This window comes from Cottoperca gobio, chromosome 16 (genome assembly GCF_900634415.1).
Source record: "Cottoperca gobio chromosome 16, fCotGob3.1, whole genome shotgun sequence".
Lineage (NCBI taxonomy): Eukaryota > Metazoa > Chordata > Actinopteri > Perciformes > Bovichtidae > Cottoperca > Cottoperca gobio.
In genome coordinates this window covers 6354447-6375527 of record NC_041370.1, presented here as the reverse complement: position 1 = coordinate 6375527, position 21081 = coordinate 6354447, and the positions used below count along the sequence as shown (strand labels likewise).

Below are 21081 nucleotides of genomic sequence, written 5' to 3'. Positions count from 1 at the left end.
GCTGGTTACATGTCTCTCATCTAAAATTTTCCAGGAAGCTTGTACTTAACTCATCAATTAGTCCAATCCATTTCCCCCCCCCCCCCTCCCCCTTCCTGTGTATCAACACTGACGACAACTTCTTTCCCTCGCCTCTGATCTCGAACCAATGTTTTTTTTTTATCTCGACAGTCAACGCTTCGCATCTCTCCAGCTCTCAGCAGTGCAGGATCTTGATGAAGGCTTTGCGAAACTCAATGTTGAAAGTGGTGTAGATGACGGGATTGACGGCGCTGTTGAGGTATCCCAGCCAGGTGACGCCGCTGTACAGTGAGGGTGAGATACAGCAGCTGCTGCAGTGGGCCTTCAGCACGTGGGTCAGAAAGAAAGGCAGCCAGCAGATGATGAACACACCTTGGAAACAGCAACAGGAAGTGGATCAGAGGAGGCAATTAATGAAATATCCCGCCAACTGCTGCATTTGTATTTCGCACAGAACCATGAAACTGCTGAAACAATAAATACAAAAGTGAAAAACGTGATGATCTTAACGAGCACAGCTTACACGAGGCCTCTGGTAATAGAAATGAGTTAAAATAGGTAAAAAAGAAAAAGACCTCTGAAACTAAAGTGATTACGTATCAAAAGTTATTTTATAATCAGATTAGAATTTAAGAATAGAATAGAAGGCCCACACACACACACACACACACACACTGAGTATGTGTACATGTTCTAAAGACGTCATCCATCAGTCTGCACTATCCTCCGCTCACCGAGCACAATAGCGAGCATCTGTGTCGCCTTCCGCTCCTTCTGCTGTGACAGCCTGCCTCTCACCCTCTCCTTGGTGATTCCCCATTTCTCTCTCCCGCTGCTGCGCTCCCTCCATCCCTCGCGGCCCCTCATGCCGTCTTCGAGGGTGGGGGGGCGAGGCATCAGGGTCGATCGCGTCACAGTCGAGGGAAGAACCGGCGCTGGTCCAACCGAGATGGCCAGAGAGATCCTGGCCCGTCCCGAGTGGGAGGAGGTTTGGAGAGCAGGAGGAGGAGGCAGGTTCTGCTCGGTCTGCGGCAGGAACTGACCCGGCTCCACTTCGAGGGGGTGAACCACCGCCTCCTTCACCAGGGTCTGACACACAGAGAGGGAGGAAGGAGGGTGGTGAGGGAGGTAAGCGACAAAAACAAAGGAGATTTGTGGATGTAAGCAGGAGAAGGGATAACAGGAAGCCAGCAGAGCATCACCGCAGAGGCAGCAGGTTGTGTGACACAGACAGGAAAGTGACAGTGAGGAGTGAGAGGCCATTGGTGAATGAGAGACTCACCACTTTCTTGCGCTGTGGGCCTGCGGTGGCGGGCCTCAGGATCAGGGTGCACAACTTCACATCCTCTGGTTGTGTACACTTATTCTGAAAGGGAAAGACGGCAGCATATCAGATATAGTCTTTGGAGAAGCCCAATGATGGCAAAACATTTAAGAGATAAATAGTTGTATTGGTTAAAATACATTGGTTGTATTAAAGGTCCCTTAATACATCTGTGATAATGTATTGATCGATGTATTGATTAGAGCACATGGAGCACATACACTGTAAAAGAGGACAGCAGTTAAAAGACAACATATCCCAGTGTATACTCTTCCTTTTCTTACTGACCTAGTAAACAGAGTTGCTCATTTTGCTAGTAACTCTGCCCTACTTGAAATATCGAATTGGTGACTTTTAATATGTCTTACTGTGGTAATAACTACCTCATATTATCGTTTTAGTACCAACGACCCGTGACATCAGAAGCTTCTTTGCCGTCAAACATTGTTCAAAACCACATAACTTTATTTTGAATTCTAGAGGAGAACCCAAAGTTTTTAATAACACCTAATATGTCAAGCTGGATCGAGACATGTTTGACAGAATTGTGCAGAGTTGATACAGATTTGTTGATGGAGTGTGCCAGAGGTTTTAAAATATGGATGATGGAAAAGGAAACCATCAAATAAAAGCAGATTTGGAAACTTTTGAACTGATATTTCTGCACATGGAAGTTATGGACTTCATCTCAACTTTTTTGGTGGTACAATCAATGTTGGTGCAGGCCAGTGGGTCAACATCTATCAATGCCACAATTTGCTGGAAGAGAAAAGGGAAAACACAGACAACAAGTCTGTAAAAATGAACGGCTTAAGAATCATCAAAACTTGTTTTTAAGTTGACGTCCAAATACGTGTGTTTACCTTCCTGTGTCGATGACCTTCCCCCGCCTCAGCCCCGCCTTGCGTGAGCACGCCGTGTCTGTGCCGGGGCGCGGTGCGTCTGCCTCGCTTGCGCAGCACCACGCAGATCTGCGCGTACACCAGCAACGTTACGATGAAGGGGACGTAGAAGGAGGCCACAGATGAGTACACCACGAAGGCCGGATCGGCAAAGCTGCATGTGGTTCGTTCCCGGCTGGCTGATGCAGAGAGGACAAAAAGGGAAATGCAAAGAATTAATATTGTACAAAACCTTTCAGAGACCGTTTCAAGATGTCACTGTCCAGTTTCTGCTTGTTTTAATCCAACATATATTAAAGGAATAGTTTAGATAATAATAGTTACATTTGAATTACAAGAACAAGACCACTCAAAGATTATTGAGTATCTTTATTGAGCTGTAGAACATGTCACATCATCTTCATCAGCAGATGAAGTTGTCATGAAATCATTTATTTGACTTTTTCTTCATGTTGGGATAAAAACTGACATCTTTATCTGCTGTTTACAAGGTCAGGAGTGAACTTTGAACCTCATGGCGAGTCAATAAAGTGCAAAGAAATATAATTATAAAATATAATTCCATGAAATTGGAATCTGCTGATGAAGACGATGTGATCTGTTCGAAGGCTCCAGAAACGCTGCTAATTGGACCGCGTGCTGAGATTGTTTGAGTTTCAACAAACACACGTTTGAGTTCCAATGCAATTAAAAAATGTTGAAGTACAAACACTGGCGGAGGAACTGAATGGAAATCTACTCAAGAAGAACCTTTGGAACAGTTTGTTGTAATCTTCGAGCAGCCTGAAAATCTTTATTTTAAATCTTCAGTAACTGAGGCTGTCTCACATAACTTCTTGTTTTCTGCTTATTCTCAGGAAGTTTGCTTCCAGTTCAATGCGAGCAGCAGCTGCCTTTATTTAGACAGAGGTTAGCAGCCGAGCATTTTCACTCCTGCTCCTTTTGTGAGATGAAATCGAGGATTATGTGAGTCCACAGACGTCACCTGTCATCCCCTCGATGGGAACAACATCTGGGAAAAGGACTGAATGCTCTGTTTATCTGCGCTTATGGATATTTAAGTATAAAGTCTGCTGACTGAGTGATGTTAAGGTCTGTTGACGGCGCAGACGTTTGGGATTTTCTTACAATATCATCAAAGACAGGGACAGATGGATCAAGATATTGCAGAGACTGTGTGTGCGTAAGTGTGTGTGCTGCTCTATTTGTGAGTTAAATTACACCTCAGAGAACGATGACACTTCTGAGAATACTGTTAAATTAAGAAAACATCCGTGAACAGCTGGACCCAACCATGAAGGACCCAAACTTCCATTTCCAAATTAGCATAAATTAAAATAAAATACTTCTGGTGCCTTAACCTACATCTGACAGCCTACATGTGAAACACGCCTCAATAACTGCAGTGTTGTGAAGTGTGGCTGGATGAATGGGTTTGTTCCTTAAAAGGAGATCACAGCTCAGGCTATTAACTTTTCTCTTGAACTAGTTTTTAGATCAAACCTTCACTTGTCCCACCGCTTGATGGGAACAGTGCCGTCTCTAAATCAGTGGATTGTGGTGAAAAATATAACAGAAATATATAAGGTTCAGAATATTACTTCATCTCTGGGGAACTATGACTCGTGATTGTGTGCTGTTGAGAAATGGCACAACTCTCCTGACAGTGATGACTGTAGAGTGTAGCCGCAGACAATTCATCACTACCTCATCAAGCTTCCTGCACCGCCTATGTCGTGAGGACATGGGAATGAATTTCCGCTGTGCCACTTTATTGAGTGACCGAGCACTAAGGCTGCGATCTAATAGTGTTTTTCTGCTTAGGAAGGTTCCTAACTGAGTGAAGTGATGCGGAAATAAGTGGCAGCCATGATAAGAGCTGGACGAATGCAAAGGAAAGGTGCTTCAATGCTCTCCTGTAGCATAGGGTACACTGGTCCATCCGAACAACACCTAAACTAGTGAGTTGAGAGGAGGGAGCTGATGTAGCTGTTACCAGTGTTGTTCAGTCCAAACAGCAAAGGGCAGGAGATCGCAAAAGAGAGGAACCACACCACAGCAATCATCACCGCCACCCTCCTCCTGGAACTGTATCTGGTGTTGTAGAGCATCGGCATGGCCACCGCTGTGTATCTGCAATAGTACACACACACACACACACACACACACACACACACACACACACACACACACACACACAGATGCATAAAGCACACAGAAAATAGTGGTGCCTGCATCTGAACACATTTGCCACCACACTGTAAACACATTAATGCTTCTTCCGGCTTCATTATCCCATCATCATGTTCACGTATTTTAAAGTAAACTCAGGCACTTGATACAGAACACAGACAAACTAAATATCAGTTTCCCCCTTAAACTGACAAAAGTTGTCACTGCCCACAAGTACACAAAACACCCACGCACACACACACACACACACACACACACACACACACCTGCCAGTAAGTCAAAAATATTAGAGTCGTCTGCTTTAAGGGCAAGCTTGTGCAGTCTTCTTCAGCGAGCCAAACACAGAGTGTTTGTTGCTTTTGTGTTGGGGTCATAAGTCAGCATAACGCCGAGTTTTCCACGCCGCCCTAGAGTCGTTTGCAGCGCAGTCAAAACGAGGGCATCCTCCCACACAGAGTGGCCGTCCCTGACCTGTCGAGTGGAAACCCTCCAGCGGACTGCGCGGATCCCACTCGTTGAGATGGGTAAAAATATTTCCGGTTCATTATGAAACTGTTGCTGGCCTACGTTCAGGTAATTAAATGGGAAACACTGCTCCTTGTTGTTTGCAAGGGTCGCGCAGCGGAGACGCAGAGTTTGATGTCATGACGCATGAGTTATTGCAACGCAGAAAAACATTAAAAAAAGAATTGATAACCTCGGACATATTGGACGTAGAAACACTAAATATGATGTACTATATTTGAGTTTATGCTAATGTATCCATTTGCTTTTTATCACCCACACTAGGATGAATATGTATACATTTAGACCCTTAGAAGTGAGCGCCCTCACATTAAAGTTGTCAGCACTTTAACCTTGTAGTCACTGTTTCATTTTAAACAGCTGGGGCATGAAGCCAAGACAACTTTCTAACTGTGTATTTTATCGTCTACAGCTTTGACAATGCAATTAGACTCTAACCTCAGTTATTGCACCGAATTACTGGTCAACGTGTCACTTTGTCAGAGTAATTAGGGCGCAGCTGCAGACGGCCCCCCGGACCCTTGAAGAGGGTGTCAGGTGCAACACCAAAACATCCAACACAGTCTCCTTGAGCCACGAAGGACAAATTGCAACAGCAGAGGACATTGATGCAATGGAAGCATGTCACTTCCTGCTGAAAGACAAACAGATGAGTCTGTGGGGCTGTTGTCCTGCTGCTCTGTGACAGCTGTATGATGGATGCATCTTTTAATTCTTCATTGGACGTGTGTGTGTGTGTGTTTTATTATTGCAGGCACGTGTGTTGCCAGCTCTTTCTTTAGACCAACCTGCACCATTCAAGATCATGGGGAGAGTACAAAGATAATAAATTACATATTGATTCGCTGTCATCTTTTGTTCGGTCTTCGTTCTGGATAAAAAATCTCAATGAAATGATTCGTCATGACTAACTTCTTCGTTTTCTCAAATTGTAAGAACAGAGAGAAAGACAATGAGAGAGTGTGTTTGTTATAAGTTCAGAAATATAAAAGGAGAGAATAAAAGAAAAGAGGAAAAACAATCCAGTAAACACAGCGTACTAATGTAAAGTAAGAAGGAAGAATCCACCTGTCGATGCTGATGGCACAGAGGTTGAGGATGCTGGCGGTGCACATCATGACGTCCAGGGTGAGGAGGATGTCACAGTGGATGAGACTGAAGCGCCACTCTCCCACCACCTCCAACAAAACAAATACAAACTGACATGAATACACGTTTACTTCCATTTTTAAACTTCTTTAGCGGATACAATTAATTATTATTATTATTATTCAAGCTGGATCACCAACAGGTGTTTAATATTTAATTACATGTTTGGTCTTTACTGTAGGCCATAATGATTTATTTCTGAAGTTTCACTATCACAATTAAAATAAATGTGTTTACGGTAACACAAAAAATATATTTAGTAATAAGTATTTTGCACTCTGACATTAAATATTCATAGTCTGTAAGAAGGTTTTTGTAATTCCCAGTCACCTAAGGACTGAATTCAAGTTTTCTTTTTTTATTCTGGAGCTGAAAAACAATTTGTAAAAGTAATTAGAACGTATTAGTACTAAATAATCAATTACTTAATCAGCAACATCTTGATAATTGATAAACCAGTTGAGTCATTTCTTCAAAAAGATTAAACATTTGCTGATTCCATCTTGTAAAACCGATAACGTTCTGTTCTCATTTGTCTTATATGACAGTAAACTAGTTATCTGTGGGTTTCAGTCTGTTTGTTGGATGTAATGGGAAATAATGAATATGTGCCCTCAGCCTCTGGGAGATTGTGAGTTGCAGCGTAAGTAGAGACTATAAAAGCTGCAGGAATGATGCAGGACGCAACATTAATGTTGCAGGCACAGGAAAGGTTCATTATAATGAGGGCAGAAAGCAGTTAGCATCGTTATTGCGGGAATAAATTGAATATATAAAAAAATCTGACAGGCTTTTTATTATTGAAATCAACCTTGCATGTAATTGCATTGTCTTCCTGTAACCATGGGCCTCAAAGCAGAGTGTCGAACACAAAGGTCTTCAGGTGTGCTCGTCTTTCTCTCACCTCAACTTCTCAAAGCTGTGTGGTTTGTCACGAAGCTGTAAGTTGACTGGCAGTAACTTCATCTGCAACTATTCTGATCACTGTTTTTCAAGATTTGCTGCTTTTCTTTGTCTAATATGATAAACTGAACATCGTTCTGACATCACAAGTCAATGCCCATCACAAGGAGAACATTGATCGGTGATGAAAATAATTATACGTCGCAGCCTTGGCCGGTTACATATTGTTTTGTTAAAGCATTAAATTGACATATGCAATAATATCTGTTCTGTAATTGCTGCTCTGAAAGATGACGTGCCTGCATCTGAATTGTATGTATTGCAAACACACTCCACAGCATTGTTATCTGCAATAAGTTCCCACTGCATCAAGCTGAGTGTGTGTGTTACACAATAAATCAATAGCACACACACCCACCTCCAGGTAGACGCCCCAGGGCATGACCAGCGTGGCCAGCAGCAGGTCGGACACAGCCAGCGAGACGATGAGGTAGTTGGTGGTGGTTTGCAGAGCTCGCTCCCGCGACACCGCCACGCACACCAGCACATTACCGAACACCACGCAGAAGATCAGGAGCACCAGCAGCACCGCGTAGAAGTTGTACGGAGGAGAGGAGGCTGACGGAGAGCTGGTGCAGTTGGAGGACGTCAGCGAGGAGGAAGTGGGGAAGGATACGGGGGAGTATGAAGGGTCATGGGTGACAAAGTGGGAGAAATTGTGCTCAAATGAAGAGAGAGGGAAGGAGGGAGGGGAGGTCTCTTCTGACACGTTGAGCGAAGTCATGGTCTTGCTCCTGTGGACATGGTTGGGCTGAACATTGACGACATATACAGAGGAAGAGAAACATAATGACCCCGGGAGCCAGCGTTTCACAATAGTCTGACATCAGAGAGAGATACAACAAAATGTTACTGTGACACCAAGGCTGAACATGTGTCTTTGGTCTCATCTCAGAGAGAGAGACAATTTAGCAGGGCAGCTCACAGGACACGCTTACAAACAATACCTCCCTTATACACACTAAAAAAACAAAAAAAGTATCCAAATGAGCGGTTTACATAAAGTTATTGTGATGGTCATTAATCTTAAACACGCTATGAGCTTATCGTTAAAAAAAAACCTTTTAGAGCTCCGTTAAATTTTCCATTCACCCCACACTCAATAAATGTATACGCTAAAAGATTTTTGTTTTTCACTAATTGTGTTTGTTATATTTGTAGACAGTACGCAGATCTGTTCTTTCTCTAGATGTAACATGAGCCTCTCGTTAGGTGTTGTAGAATACTTTAGGCTGATCTCTCTGTAATTTAAAGGCACCTTCGGGTCCTCAATTTGGGATTTTGGGATTGGATTTAAAATAGATTTATGCCATATAGATGGTATTTCGCCAAATTAAAAACAAGTTTTAAATAATTAACACAAAATATCAAACAAGTGTTCACTGAAACAGAGGTAATAGATCTCCAGATCTCTACAGGGTCCTTTTGGCCCCTGGAGGTCATAAAGGTTGACTCAAATTCATTCCTAGCTTAAATTAACTTTATGTAAAGTACAAACAAGGTGGTTTCAAAAACAAAGTTCTTCCTTGAGCAAGATTGTATGTGTTCACCTGTTGTCTGGACAGTAAAGATTTGCTTTCTTAAAAAAAAAAGTAAAAAGTTCACCAAAAGGTATCGTTTGTATCTTTCGATAACTAACAAATGTCCTTCCACATAAAATCCAATTAAAAGAAAACATTTAAACTCATGTGTTGTTTATGTCCATGTTTACTACGGACGTATAAAGAGAGCCAGATACGGTACAACCAATCACAGTACTGCAACAACAAAATCCTCTACAGCCCAAAAAGCATTTTCCCCGTCGACCACCGTTATAACATTTTGGAGTCTCGTGTCCAAATCTTAAAACACATCCATGATGTTTATTTGCAAGCGGTCTTGTTCTTCACTGCCTTGTTGCTACGACTCTTAATGTGCGTCGGTGACACAGCAGTCCTCCTGACCAATAGAAACGCAGCTGTTCTACAGTGTATTTATCCACATGTTGGGGGGGGGGGGAAATGGCAGTTTGTTCATTCATATGGACCGACACAATATATCAGACCACAAGGGAAGAAAGATTTGTGGTGTCTCTTTGAGATGCCGCATTAACCTGATAAAGATTTTTCCCAGTAAAATAAGGCACAGAAACAGTGTAATCCAAGAATCCATAAATCATCTGCAGAAAGAGGCAAACTCCTGCCTAAAACCCACCATTAGTAACCAGCTGCTGAAGGCTGGTGTGCTTCTGCAGAGAGGAGACATGATGAGGATATATGAGAACTTTTCTCCCCTTGTCTTATCTCTCCATCCCTATGCTCTGACACCAACAACCAGGCTGTATAACAGCATGCAAAGATCCGCATGCAATATTTATCAGTGACAGGAAGTTTAAGCGGACTACTGACTTGGAATATCTCTCTTGTGTGAACTTTCCTGTCAGTCCAAAGGTCATGAATATATTCAGTGAGGATGTTGTTACCTTAACACCATCCACATCTCACATACTCTTCCTCTGTCCCTAACCTGTGATCTGCATCGCTAACAGATGTCCAAGATGAGCCGAACAAATCAATAATCCATCTCAACCTGTTGAGCTCGCACCACTGGCCAAAGCACCAGACACTATCCCTCTCAGCACATGTATTGATTTTACTCGTTAGATGCCGATTTGATTATACAGACATCATTGTAGAGGTCAATCCAATCGCTACAGGAGGCGGCAGCGTGTGGGACTGAAGGGGAGGGCGGGCGCTCATCTGCAGAAGCTCGTTTCAAGCCAAGAAGTGCGTCCGCTGAAGTGCCTTCAGTGAATTGTTGGGCGGCAAATGTTGAACTAGAAAGCACTGAGAAGTTCTGCTGAGGCGGCATTATCTTATGAATGTATTATTTTAGTGATAGAAAAGGATAACACAATGTTAATATGGATCTGCACGAATCTAGATAATCACAGGATACATAGCCAAATATTTTAAGTGTAGTCATTCATGAGAAAACAGAAAAAGTGTTGCATTATGAAAAATCTGCACTAAAACTGAAAAGTCGATTAGTCGATGATGAAATCAGCAAGAATGGATTTTAGGTTCGAGTCATTTTTGATGCAGCTTTTGTCTAATATCTAATATTTTTGGGTTTTGGTCGGACAAAAGAAGACATTGAGGATAGGCATTCTTTTGTAATTTATAGAGAAAATTATTTAATACGAAAATAATTAACAGATTCTTCGATGATGGAGATTATAAAGAGTTTCAGCCCCGAAACTGAATCAAGGAAGGAGCCGTTAGCCAATAACAGACTGCAGTGCTGTGCTTCAATAAAACTTAAGGTCAGCGTTACCCGCAGAGTAGAAGATGAAGTACATTATGTACTGTGGCTTACCGTGCCCTTAAAATGAAATTGTTTTTTTTTATATCAAACTAAAAGAAGAAGAAAAGACATGTATAGCTAATATTTGTATTACGACTGATGTGATCACAACACAAGAGTTCTAGTTATAGGTTAAATTAACGAAGTGAGTGGTTTGACCATGGACTGGATGTAGGAAGGGGCTGATCCATTCACAGCACGGTAGGCCGGCATCAGAGTCTTGAAGCAGATTATGGGCAGCCCCTGGTAGCCAGTGAAGGGAGCGGAGCAGCGCTGTAGTGTGGGAGAACTCGGGTTAAAGACCAGTCGGGCTGCTGCATTCTGGATGAGCTGTAGAGGTCGGACGGCACATTTTAGGTTTTAGGTTGTAGAAAGTCCTCTTTACAAATAAATTTTATTTTGTATGAAGGGTTTTTCTTCATTCACTGAGAACAAAACGCAGACAGAGACAAAGAGACCTCTGAGCAGCCGATCAGTAAGAATAAAAAGAAATCAGCAGTCATTGGTAAAAGAAACTGACGCATCACAGTTTAAACCTCGTCAATCTAAACACTGAGAAGACAGCAGACCGATTCCCAAACTATCTAGAGCCCACTTTCACCGTAGTGGTTCAATAACGATCAGATCACTTGTGCTTTTCTGGACTGGAAAATCAATTATTCCTCTTCTTTTGGGACAAAACCTATTTGGAATGTAATTAATACAGTTTTTTATATCTGTTAAAAAACCGCCATTGTTGAAGTAAAGAATAATATAACAGCTGACTCCACAGTTTGAACGGTAGTGTAGTTTTGCTGACAACGTCATGTCTGTCTTGCAGTGAAACTGCAACTGGAGTAAGCAAACTGTAAAGTCCAAAGGCTGAAGAAGAAGAAGAAGAAGAAGAAGCAGAATAAGAGCGAGCAGCAGCTGTGAGTGATGGTCAGAGGTGACACATCAAGGTGCCGGTGAAAATCTAAGATGATACTTTGAACTGCTGAGTAGATGTACGGACTCAAACTGTCTCATCGCAACAATAATGACCTCAGAATAAAAAACACGAGACAGTAGTGGTCGTGATAAAAACAACTAAATGCCCTTCAAGTGTGTCTCACGTCTGAACAAATAGATGTTACATCATTAAATAACCTTTGAAAAAAGGTACATATTTAAAATAAGGTGAAGAATAATGATTCCTCCTCATGACATGCTTTTAAAACGTCGTCGGTTGTGCTCGTTTTCATCTTTCATCCCATACGAGAAAGCTGCTAATGTTTGTCAAACCTACTGAAATGACTGGACGAGTCCTCTAAAACACATTAATTCTGTTGAAGGAAACAATAACAACTCATTGAAGTAAATGCCAAGGCTCAAATTTAGTGATATTGTCCTTAAAAATGGATTTACTAAACTCAACTTTGGCTTTTTTCAATCATGACTAAGAAAATCAAAACTTTAAGTCCCTCTCCATTCAAACACGTGTTATGCTTATTACTTCACTTGGATGTCTGACCTTCACTGTGCAGAATGATGAGACACTAAGAGACTGTTTTCACATTCATCTGATGAAGGAGGAACGTTTCTCTGCCCTGAATATGTTTTCTGGTTTAGTGTGAGGACTTGTCGTTAAGTTTAAAAGCATATTTCATCTGAGTGACACCGAAGCCTCGCTTCACCTCCAAATAACACCGCAGCTTTCATATCAAATAATTTCCACTGAAAGCAAAGATGCAATCAGTTTTCTTCTGATTGCTTGATAACGTACTTTCAATCTACATACATTTCCCTTACTCCCATACGTGCATGGATAAGGAAAAGAAAGTTGTTGAGTCGTGTGGATGATGAGCGACGCTCCCGAGCAGTGCCAAGACTCCAGAACTTTTGTGTGATGAGCCTAATGTGTTCAAATGTAATTGTACAAAAGTTTCTCAGTGAGGTAATGTGGTGGAAAATCAGAGAATGGCGGTTGGCTGGAAGCTTGTCCAATTTCTTTTTTGCCACCAACGAAGCGTTGCGCTAATGAAGGCTTTTTTACTCGACTAACCTTGATCCAAGTACAAGTTCCCCAATCCAACCAAGCTTATTTAAACTTAATTGTTGCATAGCAGCTAAGGAACAGCTAACAAAAGAAGTATCCAATGTGTGCTAAATGACCCTGTCCACGATATTTCAGAGCTCATTCATTAAAGTTTCAAGATCCATCCATCCATCGTCTACCGCTTATCCGGCGACAGCAGCTCCAGTAAGGAACCCCAGACTTCCCTTCTCCGGGCCACATCCTCAAGCTCCGACTGGGGGATCCTGAGGCGTTCCCAGGCCAGTGAGGAGATATAATCTCTCCACCGAGTCCTGGGTCTTCCCCGGGGTCTCCTCCCAGCTGGACGTGCCTGGAACACCTCCCTAGGGAGGCGCCCAGGTGTCATCCTTACCAGATGCCCGAACCACCTCAACTGGCTCCTTTCAACGTAAAGGAGCAGCGGCTCTACTCCGAGTCTCTCCCGGATGGCTGAACTTCTCACACTATCTCTAAGGGAGACGCCAGCCACCCGTCTGAGAAAACACATTTTGGCCGCTTGTACCTGCGAACTCGTTCTTTCAAGTTTCAAGATGTTTTGTCAAAACAACAGGCGAAAAAGTGAGACAGGGTCCAGATGTTTTCCAAACTACAAAGTGATTAAAGCAGCTATTCTGATGCAACTCCTTCGGCGCTGGCGGTCATTATAACCTTAATTTACTTCGTACAGATTCACAATTATTATGAGAAAAGCGAAGTCTAATTTGAGTGTGAGCTACAGAGAGACATAACATCACTCAGGGACACACGCAGGGAGATAAACAATGGAGTGATTAAACAAGGTTGAAGTTGTATTTCAGAATAAACCAGAAGAGATGATGTGATACAAACATGCAATATAAAAAAAGAAACAAATATTCTTCTACTCATTTTTAATTAAAGAAATCTAAAATATAATAAAAATCCCTGAGCTTTCTAATGATGAATCTCTCTCTGTATAGCAATATTTAGTGCTGCTGCAGCAGTTATTACTCTTGATGTTATGAGTTAATTTTGCTCTTCACATTAAGACCCTCCAGTCCATCATCTATTATTCTGTCACACACATTTAAAAAATGCATGTATGGTCTCGTTGGGTTTACAACCACATCGTGCACTCCTGAACAAAACACATGTATGCAAATAAGTCTTTTAAATTGAAGAAATGCTGTACACTGGCCCTAATTAAAAATATGATATGATATTCATAACAAGATTTCAGGTTTTCTTTATTATTAAAACCTGGAACGGACACATTTGTAATCTCTTTTTGTGTAACTACATTATATTTTCCTTATTTTATTTAATTATAAACTGATTCCTTCAATCCGCCAGCCTTCAGTCCTCCATCTTTTTGTCTACCTCTCCCTGTCTAATCTCCTGTTTCTCTCCCTCTGTAGCTCCTCTCTGGAGACACTTGACAGGTCTATTACATCCTTGGCCTCATCTGCCCCCAACACCGCTGGAAAAAAAACTGAACACAAGACTCCTTCAAATTTTACCCCAGCTCCACTCAGGCTATGAGCTGGCCTGTAATAAATCTTTTATTTCTTTCACTGAGCGGCAGGAATGAGTCGTGGCCACTGGGAATGATGTGGATGTTCAGCTGCAGTATAATCAGCTCTCTGCTGAGTTTGGGGTTAGAAATTATTCACTGTTAGCTCAGTATTCTCAACCCCAGTTTCTACTCGTAATCACTCCCAGAACCCCTCATGCTCCCATTTTCACTCGTTTTCAAAAGAGCAGCGAGTGACTTTTTGTGAAGAAATAAAACAGGGCTGTGTATAAGTAAATATATATATATATATATATATATATATATGTGTGTGTGTGTATGTAAAACAACAAGGCTGTATATGTAAAATAACAGGGTTGTATATGTAAAATAACAGGGTTGTATGTAAAACAACAAGGCTGTATATGTAAAATAACAGGGTTGTATATGTAAAATAACAGGGTTGTATATGTAAAATAACAAGGTTGTATGTAAAACAACAAGGCTGTATATGTAAAACAACAGGGCTGTATATGTAAAATAACAGGGTTGTATATGTAAAATAACAGGGTTGTATATGTAAAACAACAGGGTTGTATATGTAAAATAACAGGGTTGTATGTGTAAAACAACAGGGCTGTATATGTAAAACAACAGGGCTGTATGTGTAAAACAACAGGGTTGTATGTGTAAAACAACAGGGCTGTATATGTAAAACAACAGGGCTGTATATGTAAAACAACAGGGTTGTATGTGTAAAACAACAGGGCTGTATGTGTAAAACAACAGGGCTGTATGTGTAAAATAACAGGGCTGTATATGTAAAACAACAGGGTTGTATATGTAAAACAACAGGGTTGTATATGTAAAATAACAGGGTTGTATATGTAAAATAACAAGGTTGTATATGTAAAACAACAGGGTTGTATGTGTAAAACAACAGGGTTGTATATGTAAAATAACAGGGCTGTATATGTAAAATAACAGGGTTGTATATGCAAAATAACAGGGCTGTATATGTAAAACAACAGGGTTGTATATGTAAAATAACAGGGTTGTATATGCAAAATAACAGGGTTGTATATGCAAAATAACAGGGTTGTATGTGTAAAACAACAGGGTTGTATGTGTAAAACAACAGGGTTGTATATGCAAAATAACAGGGTTGTATGTGTAAAACAACAGGGTTGTATATGTAAAATAACAGGGTTGTATATGCAAAATAACAGGGTTGTATATGCAAAATAACAGGGCTGTATATGTAAAACAACAGGGTTGTATATGTAAAATAACAGGGTTGTATATGTAAAACAACAGGGTTGTATGTGTAAAACAACAGGGTTGTATGTGTAAAATAACAGGGCTGTATATGTAAAATAACAGGGTTGTATATGCAAAATAACAGGGTTGTATATGTAAACTAACAGGGCTGTATATGTAAAACAACAGGGTTGTATATGTAAAATAACAGGGCTTTGTATATGTAAAACAACAGGGTTGTATGTGTAAAACAACAGGGTTGTATGTGTAAAACAACAGGGTTGTATATGTAAAATAACAGGGTTGTATATGCAAAATAACAGGGTTGTATATGTAAAATAACAGGGTTGTATATGTAAAACAACAGGGCTGTATATGCAAAATAACAGGGTTGTATATGTAAAATAACAGGGTTGTATATGTAAAATAACAGGGCTGTATATGTAAAATAACAGGGTTGTATATGTAAAATAACAGGGTTGTATATGTAAAATAACAGGGTTGTATATGTAAAATAACAGGGTTGTATATGTAAAATAACAGGGTTGTATATGTAAAATAACAGGGTTGTATATGTAAAATAACAGGGTTGTATATGTAAAATAACAGGGTTGTATATGTAGTATATGTAAAATAACAGGGTTGTATATGTAAAATAACAGGGTTGTATATGTAGTATATGTAAAATAACAGGGTTGTATATGTAAAATAACATGATTGTATATGTAGTATATGTAAAATAACAGGGTTGTATATGTAGTATATGTAAAATAACAGGGTTGTATATGTAGTATATGTAAAATAACAGGGTTGTATATGTAAAATAACAGGGTCATATTTTTCCCCTAAAAGATGACAATGAACCTGTTTTTAGAGAAATCAATGAAGCAATGAGAAAAAGTGACGTCTCTTTGTAGCCAAATTATTTTCTCTTGTGGCAAGACAGAGCTTTGGACCACGAGCAGCTACAGCTGGTTAATTATGTTTCCCCCCCCATGCTGCTCTAAAACTGGAGCCTACATATGCTAATATACAGTCAATCAGCAGCCTGTGCAGAGCCATGGAACCACTTATAATGAAAGTACTTGTGCTGTCATTTGTGATCCCTCATACTACACCTATTTGACTTCTAGTGTTCGCGCCTGAGAAGGTGAGACAACAGGAGAAGTCTCACCGCCACATCATTCAACTAAACTGAGTGAAGAGAAGGTGGATTCTTTCTTCTACGTCTGTCAATAAAAAGATCAGGTAAGATATTGAGACTGACGATAATCAATAGGACATTAGCTCCCTTTAATTAGACACAGAGGAACGGAGACAGAGAGTGAGTGAGGATGCACTGTGGGACATGATAAATGCTTTCTTTTTGAATAACTTGTAAAACAAAAAGCAGCAGAATCTCTTCCCGATCGGTCGCTCAATATGGAAGGAATCCTTTGAACACCGAGTCTACAGAAGAAGACCTCCACCCGGGCGACGCTCTGAATCAACCACACATATGTTTTATTCAAGAAGACATTTTTGCATGGCCTTCATCTTTTATTTAAAATGAGAGACTCTGCAGCTTTCGGAAGTCAGTTCCAAGTGATGTGTGCCTGATGTGCGCAGACTTCAAATTAAATCACCACAGGAATTAAACTAACACCGTTGAGGAAAAAGTGATTTAGTGCGGTGTGTATGGTAATAGGAAGATCACAGCAAAGCCATTGTAATCAAAATGAGCACTTGAAGTCAGAATTTGTCACATAACAAAAGATGCTAGAAACATTTAAAAGGTCATCATTAGGGTTGACTGCTACTTACACACTTAACCACATGTCTAAATGTCCAATAAGTTAATTCTTTGCTTTTAAATCTCACATTTTCAGTCGACTGAATTGCATTATCTTTCAAACACAATGACACTTTGCAGCCTTTTGGCCACCAGAGGGTATCACAAATGAGAACTTCTCTAAAAGGCATCCAATTATGGTTTCTTAGATCCAAGTGGAGGCAAGATGATTTATTTGTATCATTATGTTGGAGCCTCAGTGGAAAACTATGGTACACTATCCTCAAAATAAAAATATAGCAATGTGGACGTGTGTGCATAAAGGGAGTAGTGCAAACATTTGAAATATCTCTACAGGAACAAATCAAGGCAAGTAATGACATTTTAACTTTCAAGGTGAAATACATTTCTTAGAAGTTTTGTTTCATGGGACTAAAAATTAATATTATGACCAACATATTTTAGCAGAAAAACAAGGTGCGCTACTCATCTTCACCTCCTTTTGTATTATGTGTGAATGATCATTTTATATCAAATATGTCATAGTTATGTATGTACAGGCTACTTCAGTTGTTTTCATCTATGGTTTAATTGTATAGGGATTTATTTTCTATGTTTTGGTAATCAGTTTTGGTTGGTTTGAGCCTGTAACCAATATTTCATCTATTATACAAATATTTTTCATGGTCTATAATTTGTGTCAGTGACATGTTTTATAAACTATAAATGGTATCTTCATAACATTTGTATTTGTTTTTAAACAGAGTGCCTCTCTGTTGTCCCTATAGGCTACATATGACCTATTTTAGTGTCAAGTATTTAAACCAAAATCAATATTTTTGCTCCAGAAACTTCTCAATCCTTCCACTAACACCACGGGGGGAAAATCCCAACAAATCCCTTCATTAAAACGTTTAAAAGTCACAGCAACAAGTTCCCCACGGACAGAATAATGAGCAAAGAGTTTAATCCAAATAGACTCCCACGTAGCAATAAAACTCGGCTTTTCAACCTCTTTTTTTAAAGCGTTTAAATCACTTACCCTCTCCCGGCAGAGCTGCTCACATACAGGTCCTCTCAGGAACAACACCGGGCGACAAATTGGCTGCCAGGCTGCAGCCTCCCATCCCACAATTTACGGCCGAATGTCCCACCTTGACCTCAGGCGGTGCGTCGGTGCACGGTCCACTCCGCACGCACAAACATTAACTCGTTAAGTCCCCGCTCCTCAGTCATATAGTTCCCCTCCTCTACCTTGCCGGCGGCAGAGACGGGGGTCAGCGCGGCGGGAGGCTGACACGCGAGCCACGGAGGAGGAGGAGGAGGAGGAGGAGGAGGAGGAAGGATGGAGACAGTTGGAGGAGACTGAAGGAGGAGGAGGTTTCAGGCAGAGTTTTGGTTGTTTTTACCTAAAGAAAAAATCACCAGGGCAGAGCTGCTGTCGCGGCAGAAATGCTGTTACGCTATTGGCTGAGATGAAGCCAGTTATTGTTTCACGTTTAGGACCTATGCATAAAAAGGAATAGTTCAACATTTAGGGAAATTCTAATTCGATCAAAAAATCCATGAACGGTAACACATTTCTCATCCAGTTGAAACTCTGCACTACAATGTCTAACATTTCCTTTAACAGGCATCAATAAACAATAATACTGCCACTTCCAAAAATCAACAACAACAAAATAATAGTGGAAAGAAACAGGACTTTCTAGAGTTTTAGAGGAAAGAAAACCTATATAACCTACTGTAGGCCTAGGTAGCCTCACATAGAGACAGTGATCAATTAGGCTAGTAGGTACAATGCCAATTACCTTAAACTAACTTACTCCACTGTTTAACTCCCCCTAGTGTTTCCTAGTGGTATTATTGTGCTGCTGTTGCAAAGACAACAGGATCACTTTCCATTTTCCGCATAGCAAGCAACTAGCAACTGCCAACAACACGGGACACACTGCATTTCGTTTTTCCACAGTTAGTTTGGGATACTAGCCTATAGCTGCAAAGAACTTGGTGACTGGGGATCGATACTGCGAATAATGGTTGACGCACTTCCTTAAAGCCGTAAATCAAGCTTTAATTTTCCCGGGAGATCGTACGCAATGGCGGACAGAATTTCATATTGAAAGCAAAGCTTAAAGGGAACCAATCTAAACGCTGATGGTGTCATTATTCTATAGTCATTACATAGTGCAATCAATTACTTCAAAATTACTTAAAGCAAAACATGTGTCTATTGCCACTTTAAAAATGTCCACTGGGTGATTTTTTTCTTTTAGTCTTTACCTTTAATGTGACTCAAATGTACTGCTCACAAGACCCACAAGAAGAGTTTTATGACCGAAGTTAACTTTAATATGAAGCCATAAGCAGAACATCTTAAGGCTATAAAGCCCTTTGGAGCTAAAGTGTTAAAAATGAGCTAAAAATGTGGAAACTCAAAGTTCAAGTTTTGATTTTCATTTGGTATTTGAGTTCTTGTTTTGTTTTGTTTGTGCAGATTTTGTGTTTTCAGATTCATTATTCATATCTTTTACAGTTTCAAAATCTTATTTCTTTCAGTTTCAGATATTTTTTTTTAGATTCAGACCTTTGGCCCTGAAGAGTTGAAATGTGAGTGACAGCAAAACAAAGAAGGCTGAAGACAATCATGTTGCCTTCAGGAAACGTAGGTCCCGCGAGAAATATGATTCAACACTTTCTGTATACACCATAAAAAAAGGCAGTACAAGTTCCATTAAGCACTTTACTAATACCAATAACAGTATAAGAGCAATAAACGATGACAGAGTGTGCAGTTCAACAGTCACACTTTAGGGAAAGACGTTTCCCACTTCCACATAGCTCTGTGAACGCAGCGTAGTATTCTCATGGCGCTTGTGATGGCGTCCACTGCACCAGGGCAGACCGCTCGCTATTTTTTAATACGATGAGTAAAGAATCCACTCTCTACTCAGCAGGACACGACCTCTCAGCTGACACGCATGCATGCACACACACGCACGCGCACACACACAGGCTGTTTCACCGGCAGTTTATGGAAAGGTGTCATCGCTCTCTCGCTGGCTGTTTTATAGATCCAACCCAGATATTTGTAAAATAATATTCAACCTGAAAAAACTTTTTATAAACAGATTTTAAATTCGAATATATCATTGTATTTTTCAATCAAAACTTTTGGCCCGGATTTAGTTCCATTAAGTCCTAACCTGGTATTAATGCTCTGATGCAATATTTTGTGACATGTGTTATACATTTTTCATTTACTGTGATGGTAATTCTTTTAATGGCAAAAATCTAAAAAAGAAAGAAAAGCTCCAGAGATTGTTTTGCCACATGGAGTTGGACAGAAAAACTGTCACAGCTGTCATAATTGACAATAAATCATAACGAAATCTCAGCGGCACAGTCCTGCAAGATGGTGATGCTTACCGTGACTGATAACTGGGACCGAAGGGAAAACCTGAATGAAAAATAAGAAACTGATCAAAATATAAATGATCTTCAACAAGAGAACAAAGCAGTCGAATGAATGAGCAGGAAATGTCGACCCGACTACACAGAACACATCTACTGATGTCTTTAATATCGCTTTGACTACTAAACACAGATGTGGGGAATAATAATGAGCTCAGGTTCTGTAATTATGCACATTTTTAAGGTACTACACAGATTCTGATTAATACAAAATATAAGCAACAACTAAATGATGCATTATTATATATTAAACTACCCAGCAGTATATAAATAAGTTAAAATGAGCTTCACCTATACCAGCTGCAACAATAAAGTGATATACATTAATACCTCAATAATTACAATATATATATTATACTGATAATACTTGCATAATACTACATACTTAAAGTATATTATGATACGAATTCTTTAGTACTTTTACTAAAGTCATTTATTTCTGGAGATCCGAGTACTTCTTCCACCACTGGTAAATAAAGTGTGGAAAATGTCCAACCTCCAGCGAGTGATCAACACGAGGCAAACAATCTTAAACAAACTAATCTACGACGACTACTACTACAGGGAATGTGCTTGATTCTTTCATTCTCAGAAACCCATCATTTCAAACACTCCATTGTCCTCTGC

The 21081-nt window shown here is 40.2% G+C and overlaps 1 protein-coding gene across 3 annotated transcripts; it reads right to left on the bottom strand.

Annotated features, from left to right (window-relative positions):
* Positions 1 to 119: 119 nt before the first annotated feature.
* On the bottom strand, positions 120 to 18154 carry drd2l (dopamine receptor D2 like). Of its 3 annotated transcripts, none has more exons than XM_029451559.1 (9): positions 18023 to 18154; positions 7436 to 7828; positions 6034 to 6143; positions 4244 to 4380; positions 2209 to 2426; positions 2039 to 2104; positions 1304 to 1387; positions 756 to 1110; positions 120 to 393 (listed from the first exon to the last, which is right to left on the bottom strand). In XM_029451559.1, the coding sequence occupies exons 2-9, from the start codon at positions 7799 to 7801 to the stop codon at positions 197 to 199; spliced, it is 1533 nt and encodes a 510-aa protein (XP_029307419.1). In that variant the 5' UTR covers positions 7802 to 7828; positions 18023 to 18154; the 3' UTR covers positions 120 to 196. The 3 variants fall into 3 exon arrangements, with proteins under 3 accessions (XP_029307419.1, XP_029307420.1, XP_029307421.1); XM_029451561.1 differs by having other exon boundaries at positions 209 to 393; positions 820 to 1110; XM_029451560.1 differs by lacking the exon at positions 2039 to 2104.
* Between the last annotated feature and the right edge of the window lie 2927 nt (positions 18155 to 21081).

Bases quoted from the DNA above. Each gene is read 5' to 3' on its own strand.
- drd2l (XM_029451559.1), bottom strand. From the start codon at position 7,801: ATGACTTCGCTCAACGTGTCAGAAGAGACCTCCCCTCCCTCCTTCCCT. The intron at 4,381-6,033 runs GTGGATTCTTCC...GTACTATTGCAG, and splicing joins TGTGCCATCAGCATCGACAG to ATACACAGCGGTGGCCATGC. The intron at 394-755 runs GTGAGCGGAGGA...GCTGTTTCCAAG, and splicing joins GATGCTCGCTATTGTGCTCG to GTGTGTTCATCATCTGCTGG.